Genomic DNA, 20,630 nt, shown 5'->3' with positions numbered 1-20,630 from the left:
TCGATTGAAACTTGCACTGAGAAAATATTTCGAGGCAAACATCAAATATGAAATCTCTATTTATTTGCTTATGGAAACATACAAATATTGCACATCAGTATTAATCAGAATACACTACATCCACAATCATTCAGTAATAACAAAGCAACAGCTGGTACCCAGTCTGGCTGGGCAATTTGAAAATTCAGGTCTACTCCTGTTAAAAGTACAATATGTACACACATGTAAGAGTAAACCCTTTCAAGTTATTTCTGTTGTTGAAAACACAACACCATATTTGCCAGTCTTCCTAAACATTTATTCAATTTCACTCTGTGATTTGTATGCCTAGCTTAAATCTTTATTTTTATTTGCCTTTACCTTTGTTTACTTAATTTCGAATCCATTTTACATCCTGAATATTAAATGCATACTGCAGATGTTTTTGTCTGCTCCTGTCTGATATCATCATATAATTTTTCCTGAAATTGTTCTTAATTTCCCTGGGTAATTCATGAACTAACAATGTAAGCACCATAGCTGGTAGCAATAGGTTTTTATTATATAGCCCAACAAACTGAAAACATTTATTAACGTAATTTACTAAAATAAAGTGATGGAAAAGCAAATTCACTGAAGTTTGATTTTTGTTTTTCTCATGCATATTCTGCAGCAGAAATATCTGATAACTGCATATATGGTCAGGATTATGAGTGACACAGCAGAAATCAGCACCAGAATGACATCAACAGAGTGATAAGAGTACCAGGGCATTTTGTACGACTCTGTGCGCAAGTGAGCGGCACCTTTATGTCTCATAACAAACTCCATCCAGAAGATAGCGTTGTCCAGAGGCTTCACTGGAACATCCTTGTGAAGCCTCGAGAGTCTCTGCATGTTCTCCCGATAAGTGGGATCATCAAGAACCTCTTTGACCGTTTTAAGGAAGGACTCCTTGTCCACTGTGGCAAAGTCTATATTCTTGGCCGCACCTCGCACTCTCATTTTAGAAAGATTGTCAGGCTGGTCAAAAATCAGTCCAAATCCAATTATTGGCACCCCGTGGTAGATGGCTTCTTGAACTCCATTGGTTCCTCCATGTGCCACAAAGGCTCTGGTCTTGGGATGACCCAGAAGATCATTCTGAGGCATCCAGTCCATCATTAAGGTGTTGTTTCCTAGTGCAGATGGTCTCTTTCCTTTGTACCTCCAGATGATCTTCTGTGGAAGTTCTGCAAAGGCTTCAGCAATTGCCTCGGCCACATCATCAGGAAGCTGACCAATGAGAGTTCCCAGAGACATGATGATGACACCGTGATCACCAGAGCTCTGAACAAAGTCCTCCAGATCTTGTGGGAGAGGCTTTGATGGCTTGCATTGAAAACCCGCCATGTAGACGATGTTTGGCATAGTGGGACGTGGATATTCGAAAACAAAATCAGCTCTATGGAGCCACAAATCAGCACCTTGAACTAAGCTGAATAAATTTACTCCTGGGCCAATGAAGCGTTCACAGAGGGCATTATAAGTTGGGGCAATCAAAAAGGCAACTTGTGTTTCAGCTATAATATACATCACAACATTCTTCACCCTCTCCAAGAAACTCATGCGGTCTGGTAACTCCAGCATTGCAACAGGAACATAAGAAAGTGGAGATGGAGCTATAACAAAATGACCTTCACCAAAAATAGCCCAACGGACATTGTAAACGATGGGCAGTTTAAGATAGTTACCCAATATGACCCCTCCATACATGGCAGGATCGGTAAGAAACAAATCGTACTTTGTTTTTTTTAAAGACTCCATAAGCTGCTGATCTTCAATCATGTTGATTATCATCTCACGTTCTGTTTCCATAATCTTTAAAGAACTTTGCCACAACTCTATCTCTAACTTTAGACGACCCCATTTGGAACCTTCCCTCAAAATAGTAATAAGTCTGGATGCAAACGTCTCAAGGATGTCTTCGCTAAATCCTCCTGAAGACTTTAGAGTAATTGATGTGTAATGAGGTGAGAACTCCTTGATGTACCAACTGTCTGACATCCGAATGACTGTAATATTGTGACCTTTGGCATGAAGTGCTTCAACCAAGATGTTCATGTTGACCCAGTGACTGCCATCCACAGGAAAGATAAGAACATTTCCACTCTGAACAACTGCAACAGTTACTAGAAGGGTTAATGTGACTGGCCAAAGCATGTGAAAAACCTTTCCGTTCATAGTTCCTGTTGCAAAGTAAAAGAACAAGCACATTTTAGTTGCATGATTAAATCATCCAGTTTGAATTCATATAGAAATATAACTATTTTACAAGGCAAAAATTTGAATAAATGTTTTCTGAAAAACACAAAATACTTATAAACACCCATGACACTGTTAATAACATCTTGCAGAACTAAAAATTACGCAATTAAAGACATTTTTGTTGCAATCATTCCTGTTTTGATTGTTAAAAATAGTTCACCTAGAAAAATATTGCTACATTTTTTTTAAGCTTCCTAGGTTCTGCAGGTTGCAATGTCCCGAATCTTGCCAATCTTAAGCCAATTGTAATCGTTTGTTTTGGTTCAATTTAGAATTTCCCCAGCCAACGCAGGGCCTAGGGGACCAGAGTGAGTGCTCCGACTTGGCCCCCCCGGTCCCTACATTTTTGTTTACACATTTTGTTGTTACAGCCTTATTCCCAAATGAATTAAATTCATTATTCTCTGCATCTCTTCTTTGCAAAACCTCTCAAGCTCAATCAGGTTGGACAAGGTGCACCAGTGCACAGTGATTTTCAGATTTGTCCAGAGTTGTTCAATTGGGTTCAAGTCTGGGCTCTAGCTGGGCCACACAAGGACATGTCCAGAGTTGTCTCATAGCTACTGTTTTGTTATCTTGGTTGTATGCTTAGGGATGATGTCCTGCTGAAAGATGAAACGTCGCTCTTGTCTTAGGTCCAGAGTGCTCTGGAGCTGGTTTTAGTCAAGGTTGTGTCTGTACATTGCTGCATTCATATTTCCCTCGATCTGGACGAGTCTCCTATTTTCTGATGTTCAAAAACATCCCCATATCCTGATGCTGCCACTTTCATGCTTCACTGTAGAGTTGGTATTGGCCAGGGGAGGAGCGGTGCCTGGGATTACTCCAGACAGAATTCAATCTTTGTTTCATCAGTCAAGAGAACTTTGTTTTAAATGCTTCAACAGTCCTTCAGGTAGCTTTTAGCAAACTTCAGATTGGCTCTTATGTGCATTTTACAGAGGAGTGTCCTCCATCTGACTATTCTACCATTCAGGCCTGATTGTTAGAGCACTGCAGAGATGGTTTTTCTCCTGGAAAGTTCTCCGCTCTCCACAGAAAAACATTGGTGCTCATTCAGAGTGACCATTGGGTTCATTGTCTCCTCCCTGACTAAGGCTCTTTTCCCCGATAACTCGGTTTGGCCAGACAGCCCCCTCTAAAAAGGTTGCTGGTGGTTCCAAACATCTTCCATTTACAGATGATGGAGGCCATTGTGCTCATTGAAACCTTTGATGCCATAGGCGATTTTCTGTATGGTTCTCCAGATCTATGCCTCAATACAATTCTGTCTCCAAGGTCTTCAAGGCTTGGTTTGTGTTTTGATATGCACTGTTAACTGTAACATTACTTAGACAGACATGTGCCTTTCCATATCATGTATTTACCATAGATTAACTCCAATCAAATTGTAGAAACATTTCAAGGATGATCAGTGGAAACATGAACAACCGGAGGTCAATTTTGAATGTCATGGAAAGCACAGTGAATACTTTCTAGATGCACTGTAGATCAAGCCCAGTTACAACTAATAATGCTTACCTATCACTTGGACAGATTGGGTTCTATTCTTGTTCTATAGTGGCATTCCGTAATGCTTACTATATTTAATGACACTAATTAAATAAAAACTCTTATGACAGGTGCTTTTAGCTCTAACTGTTCTGAAATTATGGCTAGGCTACTTAGTTTTTATTTATTTATTTTTTTCAAAACAGTGTGACAAGGACAAGGTCTGGTCACCAATGTAATGAACAAACTGATACTATTAATGAATCAATTGCATCGTAGTTAGTTTCTAAACACTACAGTTGAAGAATCTATGTTTAGTATTATTATTTTTATTTGATTTTAAAAAGTGTTATTCTGTTAAAAAAATAAGAGTAGACATTTTGGTTAAAGTATTTAGATTAAAAATATATATATATATATTTATTTGAACTTTCAATTTATCAAAACCTCATAAAAAGGAATAGCAGTTTTCAGAAAAATAATTAATCTGCACAACCATTTTAAACACTGATAAAAGCAGGAGACCAATCACAATTTTTTATTTAGCAGAAAATCATCATATTAGAATGATATCAGAATAATCATGTGATACTCAAGACTAGAGAAATGGTTGCCAAATATATATTTTCCAAGAACAATTTTCATTTTAAAATTAAAATGTGTTATTTGATTAAAAAAATGAGGTTACACAACTTATTTTCGAGTGCAAAATATTTCATCCACTTTAAAGTTAATAATTAAATACAACTGATTCTTATGTAAGAAATAACTCATGACAGGTTCTTCAATTGCCATGTGAATTCAAGGTATAAATGGTCACAAATATGTTATTTTAATCAATATACCAGCTTGTTTATTTCCTTAAAATTGTTCTGTATAAAGTCTAAAATAATCAATATAGCTATAAAAAGTGTATCTTACACACATTTTGTGTAAATTTAATTAAACCTCACTCTCTTTTGTTTTTCATCTTTCTTATGCATATTCGACAGCAGAAATATCTGATAACTGCATATATGGTCAGGATTATGAGAGACACAGCAGAAATCAGCACCAGAATAACATCAACAGAGTGATAAGAGTACCAAGGCATTTTGTATGACTCCGTGCGCAAGTGAGCGGCACCTTTGTGTCTCATAACAAACTCAATCCAGAAGATGGCGTTGTCCAGAGGCTTCACTGGAACGTCCTTGTGAAGCCTCGAGAGTCTCTGCATGTTCTCTCGATAAGAGGGATCATAAAGAACCTCTTTGACTGTTTTAAGGAAGGACTCCTTATCCACTGTGGCAAAGTCTACATTCTTGGCTGCACCTCGTGCTCTCATTTTAGAAAGATTGTCAGGCTGGTCAAAAATCAGGCCAAACCCAATGATTGGCACCCCGTGGTAGATGGCTTCTTGAACTCCATTGGTTCCTCCATGTGCCACAAAGGCTCTGGTCTTGGGATGACCCAGAAGATCATTCTGAGGCATCCAGTCCATCATTAAGGTGTTGTTTCCTAGTGCAGATGGTCTCTTTCCTTTGTATCTCCAGATGATCTTCTGTGGAAGTTCTGCAAAGGCTTCAGCAATTGCCTCGGCCACATCATCAGGAAGCTGACCAATGAGAGTCCCCAGAGACATGATGATGACACCGTGATCACCAGAGCTCTGAACAAAGTCCTCCAGATCTTGTGGGAGAGGCTTTGATGGCTTGCACTGAAAACCCGCCATGTAGACGATGTTTGGCATAGTGGGACGTGGATATTCAAACACAAAATCAGCTCTATGGAGCCACAGATCAGCTTCCTGAACTAAGTTGCCAAAATTTACACCTGGGCCAATGAAGCGTTCACAGAGGGCATTATAAGTTGGGGCAATCAAAAAAGCAATTTGTGTTTCTGTGATAATGTACATCACAACATTCTTCACTCTTTCCAAGAAACTCATGCGGTCTGGTAACCCTAGCATTGGAACAGGAACATAAGAAAGAGGAGATGGAGCTATTGCAAAATGACCTTCACCAAATATTGTCCAACGGACATTGTAGACAATGGGCAGTTTAAGATAGTGACCCAACATGACCCCTCCGTACATGGCAGGATCGGTAAGAATCAAATCAAACTTTGCATTTTTTAAAGACTGCATAAGCTGCTGATCTTCAATCATGTTGGTTATCATCTCACGTTCTATTTCAATCATCTTTAAACTAGTTTGCCACATCTCTATCTCTAACTTTACACGACCCCATGTTGAACCTTCCCTCAAAATGTTCACAAGTCTAGATACAAATGGTCCGAAGAAGTCTTTAGTGAGTCCTCCTGAGGACTTGAGATTTATGGATGTGTAGTGAGGTGAGAACTCTTTGATGTACCAGCTGTCTGCCATCCGAATTACTGTAATATTGTGACCTTTGGCATGAAGAGCTTCAACCAAGATGTTCATGTTGACCCAGTGACTGCCATCCACAGGAAAGACAAGAACATTCCCGCTCTGAACAACTGGAACAGTTACTAGTAGAAGGGTTAATGTGACTGGCCAACGCATGTGAAAAACCTTTCCATTCATATTTCCTGTTTCAAAGCAAGAGAACAAGCATATTTTAAAATGAGTTGCATGTGTGAAACATCAAATTTGATCTCACTTTAGAAATAACGTAAATTATTAGCTAAAGATGCCAACTTCATATAAATTATATAAATTTTCACAATGGGAATTGCATCAAATTGTTAGATTTTTTAAACTCCTGATACATAGAGTACATATACATTATTCAACACTGGATCATAATAATATCATACAATAACCTACAAATGAGGTTGTATGAATTTATACATAAAATACCTATGAACTGTCATGACACATCTAGGTAGCACCAACACATGGCGATTAAATATATTTTTGTTGTAATCGTGTCTGTTATTAAACTGTTTGACCCACAACTACACTACAGTACTACAACTTATAATGCTTTTCTATCATTTCCACACACAGGTTTGTAAATTTATAATTATTATAATCGATTCTTGTTTTTTTTTTTTTATTAAACATTATTATGTGTAATACTTGATTCTGATTGGTCTTGACAAGATACCAAGGTATGTTATTCCCAGATAACAACAGCAAGACTAATAACACTGGCACATCCAGTTACTTCGAATCATATTGACCATCAGTGAATACGCTCACATCCATATTTTCACGCATATCTGTCATGTTTTTGACTGTCTCATGACTAAATACTATATAGGTTAGTGTTTGCTCCATTAAGCCATTTTCATTTCTGTCAGCTTTGCATTTTATTAAAAAATCAATAAACTATTATCCTAGGCAGTTGTTTTCTGGCTCTGGTTCAGTATTCAGGCTGCAGATAAGCTTATTGGATGCTATTCTATAATAACACCCACCTATGTGCATTTTATCCCTTACATAACTCTTGGTATTTTTTATGTGACATTGATTTAATAAAATTGACTTGCAACAAGTGTTATCCAGTGTTGAATTATGGTTACTTGGCTTTTTTTAAACAAAATTTCTGCTCATCCAATTTATAAACTATTAAAAACTTAATACGAGGCTCACAAATTTGTAAAATCAACTTGTGTTGATGCTTGTGTTTACAGGTATAACGTACATCACAACATTCTTCACTCTCAGACTCTCTTCACTCTCATTTGGTCTGGTAACTCTAGCATTGAAACAGGAACATAACAAAGTGGAGAAGGAGCTATTGCAAAATGAGTTCACAGTAAACTGTCCAGCGGATATTGTGGAGAATGGGCAGAATGAGTGACCCAATAGAACACATCCAACCTTGACTGGATCTGCAAGAAACAAATCAAAACTGGCCTCCTTTAAGGATTGCATTAGCAGATGATCCTCAATCATGTTGATCACTTGCATCCCTTAAGCATTTTCCAACATATCCAACAGATTTAGACAACCCGAAGTGGAACCTTCCCTCAAAATGTTTATAATTCTGGATGCAAAAGTCTCAAAGAATTCTTCACTAAAACCTCCTGCAGACTTATTGATTTGTAGTGAAGTGATAACTGTTTGATCTACAGTACCAGCGGCCTACAGTACCATCTGAATGGCTGTAATATTGTGACCTTTGGCATTTAGTGCCTCAACCAAGATGTTCATGTTGACTCAGTGACTGCCATCCACAGGAAAGACAAGAAACTCATCACTTTGAGCAACTGGGACAGATGCCAGCAGAAGGGTTAATGTGATTAGGCCACACAACAAAAAAAATATGTCTATTCGTGGGCACCTGTTGTTAAGCAACAAAGAATGATCTACTGACAGAGTTTGCAGAACAGGGTATGTCAACTTGTGACATTAGTAGTGTTTGAATTCGTTCATTCAATCCAACATAACATTTGAAAATGTGACATTTCTGAACCAATTGTACAGTGTAATGATAAGAAGCACTACACCGAATGGAGCTACTACATAATGCTTAGATTTTTTTTTTCTCATTTTGTCATCAGTGCAAATTGTCAAAAGTCAGAGATAGTCTGCAGATTTTAGGTAGTCAAGAATTTTAAAATTATCTGAAAAAATCATGTAGGAACTGACAGACTAAATTTTTAGCTTCAGATTTCAGATTTTTATCCAGTCGGACCATATCAACCATGATATTTTGGTCTGATTTTCTAACACATTTGTTTCCTTTGTCATTCAACAAGTCTCACATTTCTGATTGAGTTTGTTGTGTTTGTAGCAACTTGAAACAATTAGTAACACCTTGTTGTAGCAACTTAAAAACAAGTGTTTTATAATGGGTTCAGATATTAAAAGTCAGTGCAATCTAGTCTTAAGCTGACTCTCCTATCTAATTAATGAAAAAAGCAACGATGATCAAAATGATTAACCAAGAGCTGGTACTCGCCTGGTTTGTGTTAACTAGATAGCTTTCAAACCTGAGAGAAAGACATAGAGAGAGAACAAAAAAACATACTGTAAAAGCATAAAAACAGCTTTAGTAAGACAATAGTCAAACAAAAATCTAAATGTTTCTAATTGGAATTGTTCCTGCCGACGCTGTTCATAATAAAAAAAAATATTTTCTTACCCATAAATATGCAGCATGCAAAATCAGCTTTGAGTGTAGCATAAGTCATGAACTACTGTATAAGCAGATACTCTCCTTTGGCCTCGTTGTGCATGCTGATATGCTCATTTAATAGTCTTTAACAGGGCAAAGTGTGTTTACCTGCAAAGCCCTAGTTAATGAGCTACCATATAGGATTGTATGTGTAATTTAGTCTGGGTGTTTACATTAATAGCTCAGTGAAAGGAAGACAATTAAATGGCCCGTACTTCAGATCTACAATATATTAAAATAAAATCAAATGTGTATTATATGAAAGACAAGAATTACTTTTTGGAGATCCCAAATTGCATTTTGTTTTTCAGTTCATATGAAATCATGCAAGATACGTACTGTATAAAGAGGAAGGGGGGAGGTCACAACTTAATGACCATGGTATAATGTTGTTCCCATGGCCAAACCAGTTGAGATCCAATGATATAGATTATAATTTAGCTTGAGCCATTTTAGTTATTATGCAATATTATACCAGAATACAAAAGCACAGCTGTCCCCCATTTTGTTTGTTTGATAGTTTTTTCTGCCAATTTGTTCAAATTGCCTATTTCAAATGCATTGTAATGGCAAAAAATAACAGAGTAAAAGGAGAGGAAAACCTAAATGATACTGATATCAGAGCTTATGTCATATTTGAAACAGAAGAGATTTTAAAACAATAACAACTGAAAAAATCAAATAAATAAATAAATAAATCAGCAATATATTTTTGATTAAAGGATTTGGTCATCATAAATACATAGGAAATGCCTGACCAGAAGTTCCTTATGACCTGAATGAAGATTTTAAGAAAGCCAAGTCATTTGGCAGTCAGAACTGTCAGATTGAAATCATTACGCAGTCAGGCAGATTAGTTTTTTTCTATCCATTCAGAGGATATCAAACATGTTGGATATTTTAATAGATTTTAGAACACGTATTGCTTTCGTGTGTTTCTTATCACCGTGAGACACAGGTTAATTTGAACTTGCTACGTGCTTAACTGGAAATTATCACAACACTTACAAATTGTTGCTCTTTTTTGATAATTTGATTGCTTCTATTGTTCTCATTTGTAAAAAAACATTCAGTTTATTATATTTGATGAAGAAATGCAAATGCAGTACTTACCTTGGTTGTGTTAATTACTGTATAACCTGCAAAAAAAAAAAAAAAAAGAATATTTCAACAACGAGCAAAGGAACTGTCATTGAAAACTCATGTAAAAACAGCAAGCATATACGGTATTACTAAGTAATATTGTTTCTTGTGATCCCTATGTCTATCGTTAAAAATATATTCTTACCCATTAATATGTACAGGACGCAAGCAAAGCCATTACTAGGTTAACCTTGAGTCAAGCATAATTCACAAAACTACAAGTATTTATTCTCCTTTGGCCTCATTATGCATGCTGATATGTTCATTTAACAGTCTTTAACAGGGCAAAGTGCATCTACCTGCAAAACCTTAGTTAATAAACTACCATATAAGGTTATGTGCATCATTTTATTTTGGCTTTGACTAGTTAAGTGTACCTACACGACCAAAATAGCAAATCACCTTTATATTATATTACATTACATTACAATTAGATGATTTAGTACTTTCTATGGGAAAAACTAGTAAGTCTAGGCTTGAGCTCACTTATTATGAACACTCACTTATTAACATATTATGAACACCAATCTTTTAGGAAATAAACTACTGTATGCTCACTGAATATTTTGTGTTGTAAATGTATATCAATGCAGCTGTAATGAATAATAAGCATGATGTGGCAAAACTTGGAACTGATGTGGTTACACAAACATAGTTCCAAATTAAGTCTTTGGTTTAATATTATTTAATTTACACTGGAGAATCATCTTATGTAAGCCCTTCAAATGAGAATCAAACATAGTACACATCACATACTTCAATATCCCACAAACTCAATTTGCTATTAATTATTTAAAGGGGTAGTCCTAAGTCAGCACTACTTTAAAGGATTTTTTATTTTTTTTTGCTTAAGCCACTTTATTTCATGCCCCCATCATGGAGAATGGCACTAAGTACACATCACATACAGTACTTCAATACCAAACATACTTTAATGAATGTGGGTAGTCTTAAGTTGGTGCAGCTCTGAGTGGTTATTATTTTATGCTACCTTCATTTTATTTCATGCACCATTATGCACAGCAACAGTAAAGTACCTTTTGCATTGACTATAACAGTTTATGGTGTTGTTAAGATACTGTTCACATATGATTGTGTTCTGTTTCAATTTATGGGTTTAATTGTGATAAATTAATATAGTAGAACAGCTTTAGGTTTCACAAAAAAACACTAAAAACAAGAAGGCAAACTGTAGGAAAGGTGAGGTAACAATAAAAGCAATAGACAACAACAATTATAAACAGAGCACACAAGTTTATGGTGATAGATATTATTTACATTTGAAATACAGTTTAGAATTTTTTTACACAACTGAAAACCCTTGCACTGCACAAACAAATATTCCTCATCTACAGATCACCAAATTAAATGAATAGACTAATGATTGAAAGATTTAGTCATTAATATACAGGCGATGCCTGACCTGAAGTTGCTTATTACCTGAATACATTTTTTAGAACGCCAAGTCATTCATGTTTGCTTTTTGTTTTTCTCATGCACATTCTGCAGCAGAAATATCTGATAACTGCATATATGATCAAGATTATGAGTGACACAGCAGAAATCAGCACTAGAATAACATCAACAGAGTGATAAGAGTACCAGGGCATTTTGTATGACTCTGTGCGCAAGTGAGCGGCACCTTTGTGTCTCATAACAAACTCAATCCAGAAGACGGCATTGTCCAGAGGCTTCACTGGAACATCCCTGTGAAGCCTTGAGAGTCTCTGCATGTTCTCCCGATAAGAGGGATCATAGAGTACCTCTTTGACCGTTTTAAGGAAGGACTGCTTATCCATTGTGGCAAAGTCTACATTCTTGGCTGCACCTCGCACTTTCATTTTAGAAAGATTGTCGGGCTGGTCAAAAATCAGGGCCAATCCAATTATTGGCACACCGTGGTAGATGGCTTCTTGAATTCCATTGGTTCCTCCATGTGCCACAAAGGCTCTGGTCTTGGGATGACCCAGAAGATCATTCTGAGGCATCCAGTCCATCACTAAGGTGTTGTTTCCTAGTGCAGATGGTCTCTTTCCTTTGTACCTCCAGATGATCTTCTGTGGAAGTTCTGCAAAGGCTTCAGCAATCGCCTCGGCCACATCATCAGGAAGCTGACCAATAAGAGTCCCCAGAGACATGATAATGACACCATGATCACCCGAGCTCTGAACAAAGTCCTCCAGATCTTGTGGGAGAGGCTTTGATGGCTTGCATTGAAAACCTGCCATGTAGATGATGTTTGGCATAGTGGGACGTGGATATTCGAAAACAAAATCAGCTCTATGGAGCCACAGATCAGCTCCCTGAACTAAAGAAAGGAAGGATGTTCCAGGGCCAATGAACCGTTCAGCGAGTGCATCATTAATTGGAGAAATTACCAAAGCAGCCCCTATTTCAATAAAGGTGTACATTACTACATTACATACTCTTTCCAAGAAACTCATGCGATCTGATAATTTCAGAGATGGAAAAGGTACATAAGAAAGTGGAGATGGAGCTATTGCAAAATGGGCTTCACTATAACCTGCCCAACGAACATTGTAGACCATGGGCAGTTTGAGATAGTGACCTAATATAACCCCTCCAAACATGTTTGGGTCTGTAAGAATCATATCATACTTGGCATCTTTTAAAGACTGCATAAGCTGCTGATCTTCGATCATGTTGACAATCATTTCACTTTCTGCTTCAAAAATCTTCAAAAAACTTTGCCACATTTCTGCCTGCAGCTTCAGATGACCCCATGTGGAACCTTCCCTCAAAATGTGCATTAGTCTGGATGCAAATATTTCAAGAACTTCTTTATTATATCCTCCTGCAGACTTCAGATTTATCGATGTGTAGTGAGGTGAGAATTCTTTTATGTAGCAGCTGCTTCCCACCCTCAAGACTGTTACATCATGACCTTTGGCATGAAGTGCCTCAACCAAGATGTTCATGTTGACCCAGTGACTGCCATCCACAGGAAAAACAAGAACCTTCCCGCTTTGAGCAACTGGGCCATTTGCCAGCAGAAGGGTTAATGTGATTGGCCATATCACCTGAAACCCCTGTCCATTCATAGTACCTATCGCAAAGAAAAGAAAACATACAATTCCAAATTAAGAAAATATGGTGACTTTAAACAGATTTTGTTTTTTTGGAGATGTGAATTAAGCATTATTGTACATAGATGATCCTGTTAGTGTTTGTTCCAAACATTATTTATTTATTTGAATATGTTGTACTAGATATCTGAATTTTTTTCAATACATTCTTGTATTGTTGCTTTAAATCACAGTCAAAACTGATTGAAACTTAGAAAAATATATAGAGGCAAACGTCAGATATATAGAGGATCTTTATTTATTTGTTTATTTAAACATTTGAATATTGCACATCAATATAAACCACGATACACTTCATCCACAATAATTCAATAATCACAAGGCAAACTACAGTGAAAGAAAATTATTCTGACCCATTACTGTGTATAATGGGAAACCTATCAGGTAAACCTTTATTACAGTCAATAAGTTGGCATTGGTGGACTTAAAATAAAAAAAATTGGCTTGCAACACATATAGTTGGTACCCAGACAGGCTGGGCAATGTGAAAATTCACGTCTACTCTTGTCAAATGTGTGTTACGTCGTTGTTGTGACTAATGTACACACATGTAAGACTAAACCCTTTCAAGTTCTTTTTGCTCTTGAAAACACAACACTACATTTGCCAGTTCTTCTAAATATTTATTCAGTTTTACATTAAATGCATTAGATTTATGATTGAATTAAAGTGATTTACTAAAATCAAGTGATAAAAAAGCAAATTTACTTAAGTTTGATTTTTGTTTTTCTCATGCATATTCTGCAGCAGAAATATCTGATAACTGCATAAATGGTCAGGATTATGAGTGACACAGCAGAAATCAGCACCAGAATGACATCAACAGAGTGATAAGAGTACCAGGGCATTTTGTATGACTCTGTGCGCAAGTGAGCGGCACCTTTGTGTCTCATAACAAACTCAATCCAGAAGATGGCGTTGTCCAGAGGCTTCACTGGAACATCCTTGTGAAGCCTTGAGAGTCTCTGCATGTTCTCCCGATAAGAGGGATCATAAAGAACCTCTTTGACCGTTTTAAGGAAGGACTCCTTATCCACTGTGGCAAAGTCTACATTGTTGGCTGCACCTCGCACTCTCATTTTTTCAAGATTGTCGGGTTGGTCAAAAATCAGGCCAAATCCAATGATTGGCACCCCGTGGTAGATGGCTTCTTGAACTCCATTGGTTCCTCCATGTGCCACAAAGGCTCTGGTCTTGGGATGACCCAGAAGATCATTCTGAGGCATCCAGTCCATCATTAAGGTGTTGTTTCCTAGTGCAGATGGTCTCTTTCCTTTGTACCTCCAGATGACTTTCTGTGGAAGTTCTGCAAAAGCTTCAGCAATTGCCTCGGCCACATCATCTGGAAGCTGACCAACGAGAGTCCCCAGAGACATGATGATGACACCGTGATCACCAGAGCTCTGAACAAATTCCTCCAGATCTTGTGGGAGAGGTTTTGATGGCTTGCACTGAAAACCTGCCATGTAGACAATATTTGGCATAGTGGGACGTGGATATTCGAAAATAAAATCGACTCTATGGAGCCACAGATCAGCTCCCTGAACTAAGGAAAGAAATGAGACTCCTGGGCCAATGAACTGTTCACAAAGTGCGTCATAATGTGGAGCAAAAAGCAAAGCAGCTTGTGCTTCTGCTACGGTGAACATCACAATATTCTTTACTCTCTGGAAAAAACTCATGCGGTCTGATAACTCCACCATCATAAAAGGAACATAAGAAAGTGGAGATGGAGCTATTACAAAATGAGCTTCATTATACATTGTCCAACGGACATTATAGACAATTGGAAGTTTCAGAAAGTGGCCCAAAATAACACCCCCAAACAAGAGTGGATCTGTAAGGAGCAAATCATACTTGGCATCCCTAAAAGTCTGCATAAGCTGTTGGTCCTCCAACATACTCTTTATCATCTCACTTTCTGTTTTGATCATCTCATAAGCACTTTGCCACGTCTCTATCTCTAGTTTTAAACGACTCCAGCGTGAACCTTCTCTCACAATTTTCATTAGTCTGAATGCAAATGTCTCAAAAAATTCTTCATCGAATCCTCCTGCAGACTTGAGATTTATTGAAGTGTAGTGAGGTGACATCTCTGTGATGTACCAGCTGTCTGCCATCCGAATGACTGTAATATTGTGACCTTTGGCATGAAGTGCTTCAACCAAGATGTTCATGTTGACCCAGTGACTGCCATCCACAGGAAAGACAAGAACCTTCTCGCTTTGAGCAACTGGAACAGTCACTAGCAGAAGTGCAATCAAGATTTGTCCACATGGCTGAAAAATCTGTCCAATCATGGTGCCTGCAGGGGAACAAGAGTGATCCATTGACAGACTTCAAAAACCATTTGAAACATCTACATTGTTAATCACAGTTTTAAACACTTTCAAGAATATTACGCCACTGAATGCAATGAATTAACAAAGTGCTCTGAAAAGCAGGACAGCTGCAGTGAATAGAGAATGCATGAGTAATCATCTCACTGAAAACAATAAATTAATAAAATATAACATTTATTCAAGATAGATATAAATAAAATTCAAATGTATTGCATGTTTTCTGCATAAACAGCTTAAAGACAGACTTAATATCTGAGAAATGCATTCTAGTCAAATGTAAAAGCTATGTATACGGTGTTCAAACCAAGAAACATGTTCTTACCTATGAAAAGGTAGACTGCAAAATCTTTAATTGGTCAGCTTTGTTGAATGTAACATAAGTCAAAGAAGTACAAGCACAGCTTACTCTCCTTCAGCCTCAGTGTGCATGACAAGAAACTTGAATTTCTACATCATGTGAGTGAAGGTTCATTCAGTCTTTAAAGGGGGAAAGAGCATTTCCATGTGGAGGTCTAGTTAATGAGCTACCATTCAAAGTTACTGGTACAGTATCAGAACTTCATCCCGACAGTATATCTGGCCCTGTGCTGTCAAATGTACTTCTTGTAATAAATTCAGGTATGAATGTTATCAGATTATGGATTCCCGGGAAATTAACCCATGATATTCACATTGCTCTACTCTACTTTGGCGTGTTCATAAACACATGTAAACCTTTGTCACTGATGTGAAAGAAATACCCAAGATAATGTAGTAGAAGTCAAATTATCTGCTTATAATTTAAGTATTTAACTGTAATATATTTCCTATAATATGTTCTTGATGATGAAAGGATTAATACCAAACATTTTGGATCAGAAGATCCCCCAATAAAAAAAATCATCATGAATGTTATTTTACATGGGCATATAATTAATTTAAGCAATCTTCTTTGAGTTCCATTATCCAAACTGTCAAATATTTCTCTCCAAAACAAACCCTTGAAACGTGACATGCTAAATCATTACAGTAAATTTGTAACATAAGTCTCCTTTGGCCCTGACTGTTCACTCTTATAACAGCATGTGAGTTAAAGGTCATGTTTTCAAAAGTCCAGAGTATTTACCTATAGAGATTAAATTTCATTATAACAACATTTTTTTTTTATTGTGTACTCAGTGTGCGCCCAATGGAAGAACACACAGCCAAGAGAGAGAGTAAACCTCGATTAGCTTCAGTATTTTAAAATGTGTCTAAAATGCATCTTGGTTGAGTTCGCCATTTAAAAGTATAACTGATATCTGGACAGCTGCTTTGGAGAAGCATTACTGACATCAAATTATATGTACAAATAATCTTTTTGCCATTGATAGCAGACATCTGCGCCTCCTTGTTTCTGAAAAGTGCCAGCTGCCACTGCAACCAACCATTTCCGCAACTAGGTTTTTATTAATTACATTTGTATTGTACACAAACACTCTATTCTAATCATTATTCTGTTTGATTAGAAACACAGAACAACAGATTGGCTATCAAACATTTCATTGATAGTAAATAAGTAAAATAAATATGATCCCCACCTTAATTTCAGATGCTGTGTTGGATTCTGGGATTTTTTTTGGTTAAAATGATTTTATTTCTGGAGCAATTTTTCTGTTTATGTGCCTAATCTGCATAAATGTTAAAGGCTGAATTATACTTCTGCGTCAAGCGCACACGTACGGTCCACATAGCCCTCGCTGTGGCTGACGCTGACGTGCATGTCTCAAAATATGTATGTACACATGTCGCAACAATGCTTAGCGCTAGCTCTGTGATTGGTCGGCTTGGTAGCTGTGCTGATTATGGGCGCTGCTAAGAGCCGCGAACCCAATGGAGCGAGTGTTTACAAGTGTTGAGTCCAGTGAAGTAGCTCCAGATTTTGTTTTGTGATCCAACTTTTGTTTTGTGTTTACCTTATGATTAAAGTTGTTGCACGACCGCTAGGGTTGGGCGATGTCGACCAATTTGGCATCATACGATGTCTAATGTGAAACATCACGATGGACGATGGCATCATCATCTTAGGCGGCGAATAATTAATTAATTTATAACGAATTAATTATTTGTAGACAACCGTTCAACTACCTGACCCGCATGGTGTTTTTTTTTACCCATAACCAAATCATAAATAAATAACGATTACACACAAATTATTACCTGTCAATCACTTTTTCGGCGGGACTCTGGCATGAATAGGTAGAGTGATCTGTGTTATTATAATGGCGTCAACAAACTTGGTTGGTAAAAAAAATGTACAATCAACAGCAACCAACCAACAGTATCTGAGGTGTCACTAAAAAAAGTACAAGTGTAAAAAGCGAAAGATTGAAGCAGTGTACTGACGCTGTGACACATTACCTGATAGATTCAAAAGGCTGAAGAGTCATTAGATAAAGACAAGAACTAAATATCAGTTTTAACAACTATAGTGGGACGCGATCCAGCGGTACACCCTTGATAAACTGTCCGAAGTTCACTGCTTTCTGGGGTTTTGTGCTCAAAGCACCTCGGACTGCTAGAGCACAGACGCGCCCGTATGCTGCAGCACATGACAGAGTTTTTGTGTGTGTGTGGTCACGTGATGTGCGTTTTCATCGTGTAGTGTAAACGCTGCGGGGAGGAGGATTGCGATGCCGGCTCAGCATCGTGATGTCTATCGGCCGTCGGCGATGGACGATGGCATCGTCTATCTACCCAACCCTAACGTCCACTTGTTCCTGGCTCTGAATGAGTTTTAGCTACTTGTACATTAAGGAAGCATTCAGAAAAAACAAAATGCCCACGAAAAAACTCAGTAAAGAGGACCATAACATAACCTACTGCCATCTAGCGTTTCGGAAGTGTTATTGCAGAGCAACACAAACAGCAGGCAGAATTAAAAATGCACGGCATGGCGCAAGGCATGCGCCATGGGTTACACCAATCACTGCCATCTTAACCATGTGCAGTGAACTCTGGTGCAGTTATGGGGAAATATTTAATGCAACACTGCTAAAGGCAACTATACTAAAAACAGCATATACTGCAAGAAGATGCAACCCTAAAAAGTGTTTTTTTTTTTCATTTTAGGCCCTTTTCACATTTCCGGGTTTCTCAGTAGTGGAAGTAGTCATAGTTGGAAAACTTAGAGCGCAGTGAATGGGAGAGTACAACAAATTTTTTTTTTTACAATCTAATTTGCTCAAATAATAAAAGAAAAACTCCACAATGATGTTATACAGACTTTTAGAAATAGGAAAAATTGTGTGAGACTGATGACGGCAGCCAGAGGAAAGAATAACTTAACAAATAACAAATTTAACGTAACAACGTAACGTAACTTAACGTAACAAATGTACTGTCCTGTCCCATAGACGCTGCATTAGAAACACCTCGCACAAGCGTTCATTCGCTTTTTGTCATTTGAAGCAAATGATATATATATATATATATATATATATATATATATATATATATATATATATATATATATATATATATGTATATATATATATATATATATATATATATATATATATATATATATATATATATATATATAATGATATAATACACACATAAATAAATATAAATGTTCATACATTTTTTCATACGATTTAAAATGCTGATGACTGTTAAACACGTCATAACAGGCTTGTGAAAAGAGTCCATTGATGTTACACATAAAGCGAATACAGGCGTCGTCATATGAAAATTAGCATGTTTCTACTACAAGTAAAATCTAAAAACATGGTTATTGGTTTTACTGAGCTAATCATAGTTTAAAAATTGCATTTGTAATAAAACTGTGGTCAATCAATACACCAAAAAAGGGTACTTTAACCATAAAAAAAACTATGGTTTATTTTCATCATATTTGGAAATGAGTATTGGTGAAGTTTGACTTGTGGAGCTGCGCATTGAAGGATTTCTCTTCAGCGTTTGGACTTTCAGGAGTGAAATTTAAACCACACTGAACTGAACTAGACTGAACTCTGAGAACTGGACTGAGTTTCAATTAACTAGAACTTCTATATTAAGCTGCTTTGACACAGTCTACTTTGTAAAAGTGCTACAGAGATAAAATTAATTGAATAAATATAAAGTGAACAGTTTCAGTTCAGCACACACCATTGTTTTTGATGTTACGCAAGTTCGGTCACAAAATATGCACAATAAAATTTTACTTTCTATCTTAAAATAATTAAAAAGGATGTAAACGCTAATCAACCCAGGACTAGCCTAAATGAACTGTCCCTGTTAGAGAAACAAAAGAACTTAAATGTGAACACATGCTTATAGCTTCTACACGAAGTAAACCAGCAGTACTGTATCTAAATACAGGTGACGGGTTAAGTTTTCATACCTGCAAAGGACATTTGCATCCTATTTCCCGTTTCCTCACTTATTGAAACTCATTGATTCACAAACTAATGACGTGATCTTCGTTTATAAATCTTTATTCAGAACAGAATCGTTCAGTGGGAATGTTCCACAAGACAGTTTACATGCTCCACCCCTGAATAGTATTCAAGTTCAGGAGACTTCCACTGGCTACTACTTAGGGCGAATAGATGCGATTAGGAACGCAGCATAACGCGCTCCAGGCAGTATTGAGCAAAACAGTTAACGTAATATTCGCGGGAAAAAATACTGGAAAGCATAAAAGAAAAGCCGACGGCGAACAAAAGAGCGCAAAATTTACGATTCGGTCAATGCAATGATTAATTCAAAAACATCGATGCGTTAGCAAGCTAAACCCCAAAGCACCGTACTTTAAATAAATAATAACACCTTGCACGACCCAAGACAAGCATAAAACACTGATTGAAAAGACCAGAACATATAATTGGATTATAAGCCACTATTCAAAGGTGTATTGCTCTTATTTATGCATAAAAATACAACATGCGATAGTAGATAGTTAGAAATGAAACTCACCAGAGATGGGAATTATACTATATCCCAATAAAACTTCGACAACGTCCAAACAACTCCGCCCTGCCAGCGTTTTATTTTACTGAGGAAACCAAACTACAGTCTATTTTTTCATCTCATATCAAAGCACAATCGCGTTAAGTTTTTTGTTCTTCGTCCAGTCATCCCAAATCTTTCCTGTTTTTACTGAAAGAGCCGCGGGGCGCCTCCCCCATGTTGTGTTTGAGTTTACA

The 20,630-nt window shown here is 37.1% G+C and overlaps 4 protein-coding genes across 16 annotated transcripts in view; 1 reads left to right on the top strand and 3 right to left on the bottom strand.

Moving 5' to 3' along the window:
* elfn1b (extracellular leucine-rich repeat and fibronectin type III domain containing 1b) overlaps positions 1–20,630 on the top strand; it is a 133,389-nt gene that overhangs the window by 48,211 nt on the left and 64,548 nt on the right. The window lies entirely within an intron of this gene.
* LOC130232419 (UDP-glucuronosyltransferase 2C1-like) lies at positions 42–20,484 on the bottom strand. Of its 10 annotated transcripts, none has more exons than XM_056462360.1 (4): positions 20,401–20,484; positions 9,981–10,006; positions 8,652–8,682; positions 42–2,207 (listed from the first exon to the last, which is right to left on the bottom strand). In XM_056462360.1, exon 4 carries the CDS (start codon positions 2,200–2,202, stop codon positions 610–612), a length of 1,593 nt encoding a protein of 530 aa, XP_056318335.1. In that variant the 5' UTR covers positions 2,203–2,207; positions 8,652–8,682; positions 9,981–10,006; positions 20,401–20,484; the 3' UTR covers positions 42–609. The 10 variants fall into 10 exon arrangements, with proteins under 10 accessions (XP_056318335.1, XP_056318327.1, XP_056318353.1 ...); XM_056462352.1 differs by lacking the exon at positions 20,401–20,484 and adding an exon at positions 10,156–10,258; XM_056462325.1 differs by lacking the exon at positions 42–2,207 and adding an exon at positions 4,312–6,327.
* On the bottom strand, positions 10,953–20,489 carry LOC130232506 (UDP-glucuronosyltransferase 2C1-like). Of its 2 annotated transcripts, none has more exons than XM_056462454.1 (2): positions 20,401–20,489; positions 10,953–13,077 (listed from the first exon to the last, which is right to left on the bottom strand). In XM_056462454.1, the coding sequence occupies exon 2, from the start codon at positions 13,070–13,072 to the stop codon at positions 11,477–11,479; it is 1,596 nt and encodes a 531-aa protein (XP_056318429.1). In that variant the 5' UTR covers positions 13,073–13,077; positions 20,401–20,489; the 3' UTR covers positions 10,953–11,476. The 2 variants fall into 2 exon arrangements, with proteins under 2 accessions (XP_056318429.1, XP_056318438.1); XM_056462463.1 differs by lacking the exon at positions 20,401–20,489 and adding an exon at positions 15,782–15,871.
* Positions 13,333–20,488, bottom strand: ugt5b1 (UDP glucuronosyltransferase 5 family, polypeptide B1). Of its 3 annotated transcripts, none has more exons than XM_056462420.1 (2): positions 20,401–20,488; positions 13,333–15,422 (listed from the first exon to the last, which is right to left on the bottom strand). In XM_056462420.1, exon 2 carries the CDS (start codon positions 15,415–15,417, stop codon positions 13,822–13,824), a length of 1,596 nt encoding a protein of 531 aa, XP_056318395.1. In that variant the 5' UTR covers positions 15,418–15,422; positions 20,401–20,488; the 3' UTR covers positions 13,333–13,821. The 3 variants fall into 3 exon arrangements, with proteins under 3 accessions (XP_056318395.1, XP_056318378.1, XP_056318386.1); XM_056462403.1 differs by lacking the exon at positions 20,401–20,488 and adding an exon at positions 19,826–19,911; XM_056462411.1 differs by lacking the exon at positions 20,401–20,488 and adding an exon at positions 15,782–15,871.

The sequence above is a fragment of the Danio aesculapii genome, chromosome 1, assembly GCF_903798145.1.
Source record: "Danio aesculapii chromosome 1, fDanAes4.1, whole genome shotgun sequence".
Lineage (NCBI taxonomy): Eukaryota > Metazoa > Chordata > Actinopteri > Cypriniformes > Danionidae > Danio > Danio aesculapii.
This window is presented reverse-complemented; position numbering and strand designations above follow the sequence as displayed.

What these genes read in the sequence shown, in the direction of transcription:
- LOC130232419 (XM_056462299.1), bottom strand. Translation starts at nt 8,883, where the DNA reads ATGACTTATGCTACACTCAAAGCTGATTTTGCATGCTGCATATTTATG. An exon ending in TGCATGCTGCATATTTATGG is followed by an intron (nt 6,328 to 8,834) that starts GTAAGAAAATAT and finishes GCTTTGAAACAG; the next exon opens with GAAATATGAATGGAAAGGTT.
- LOC130232506 (XM_056462454.1), bottom strand. Translation starts at nt 13,072, where the DNA reads ATGAATGGACAGGGGTTTCAGGTGATATGGCCAATCACATTAACCCTT.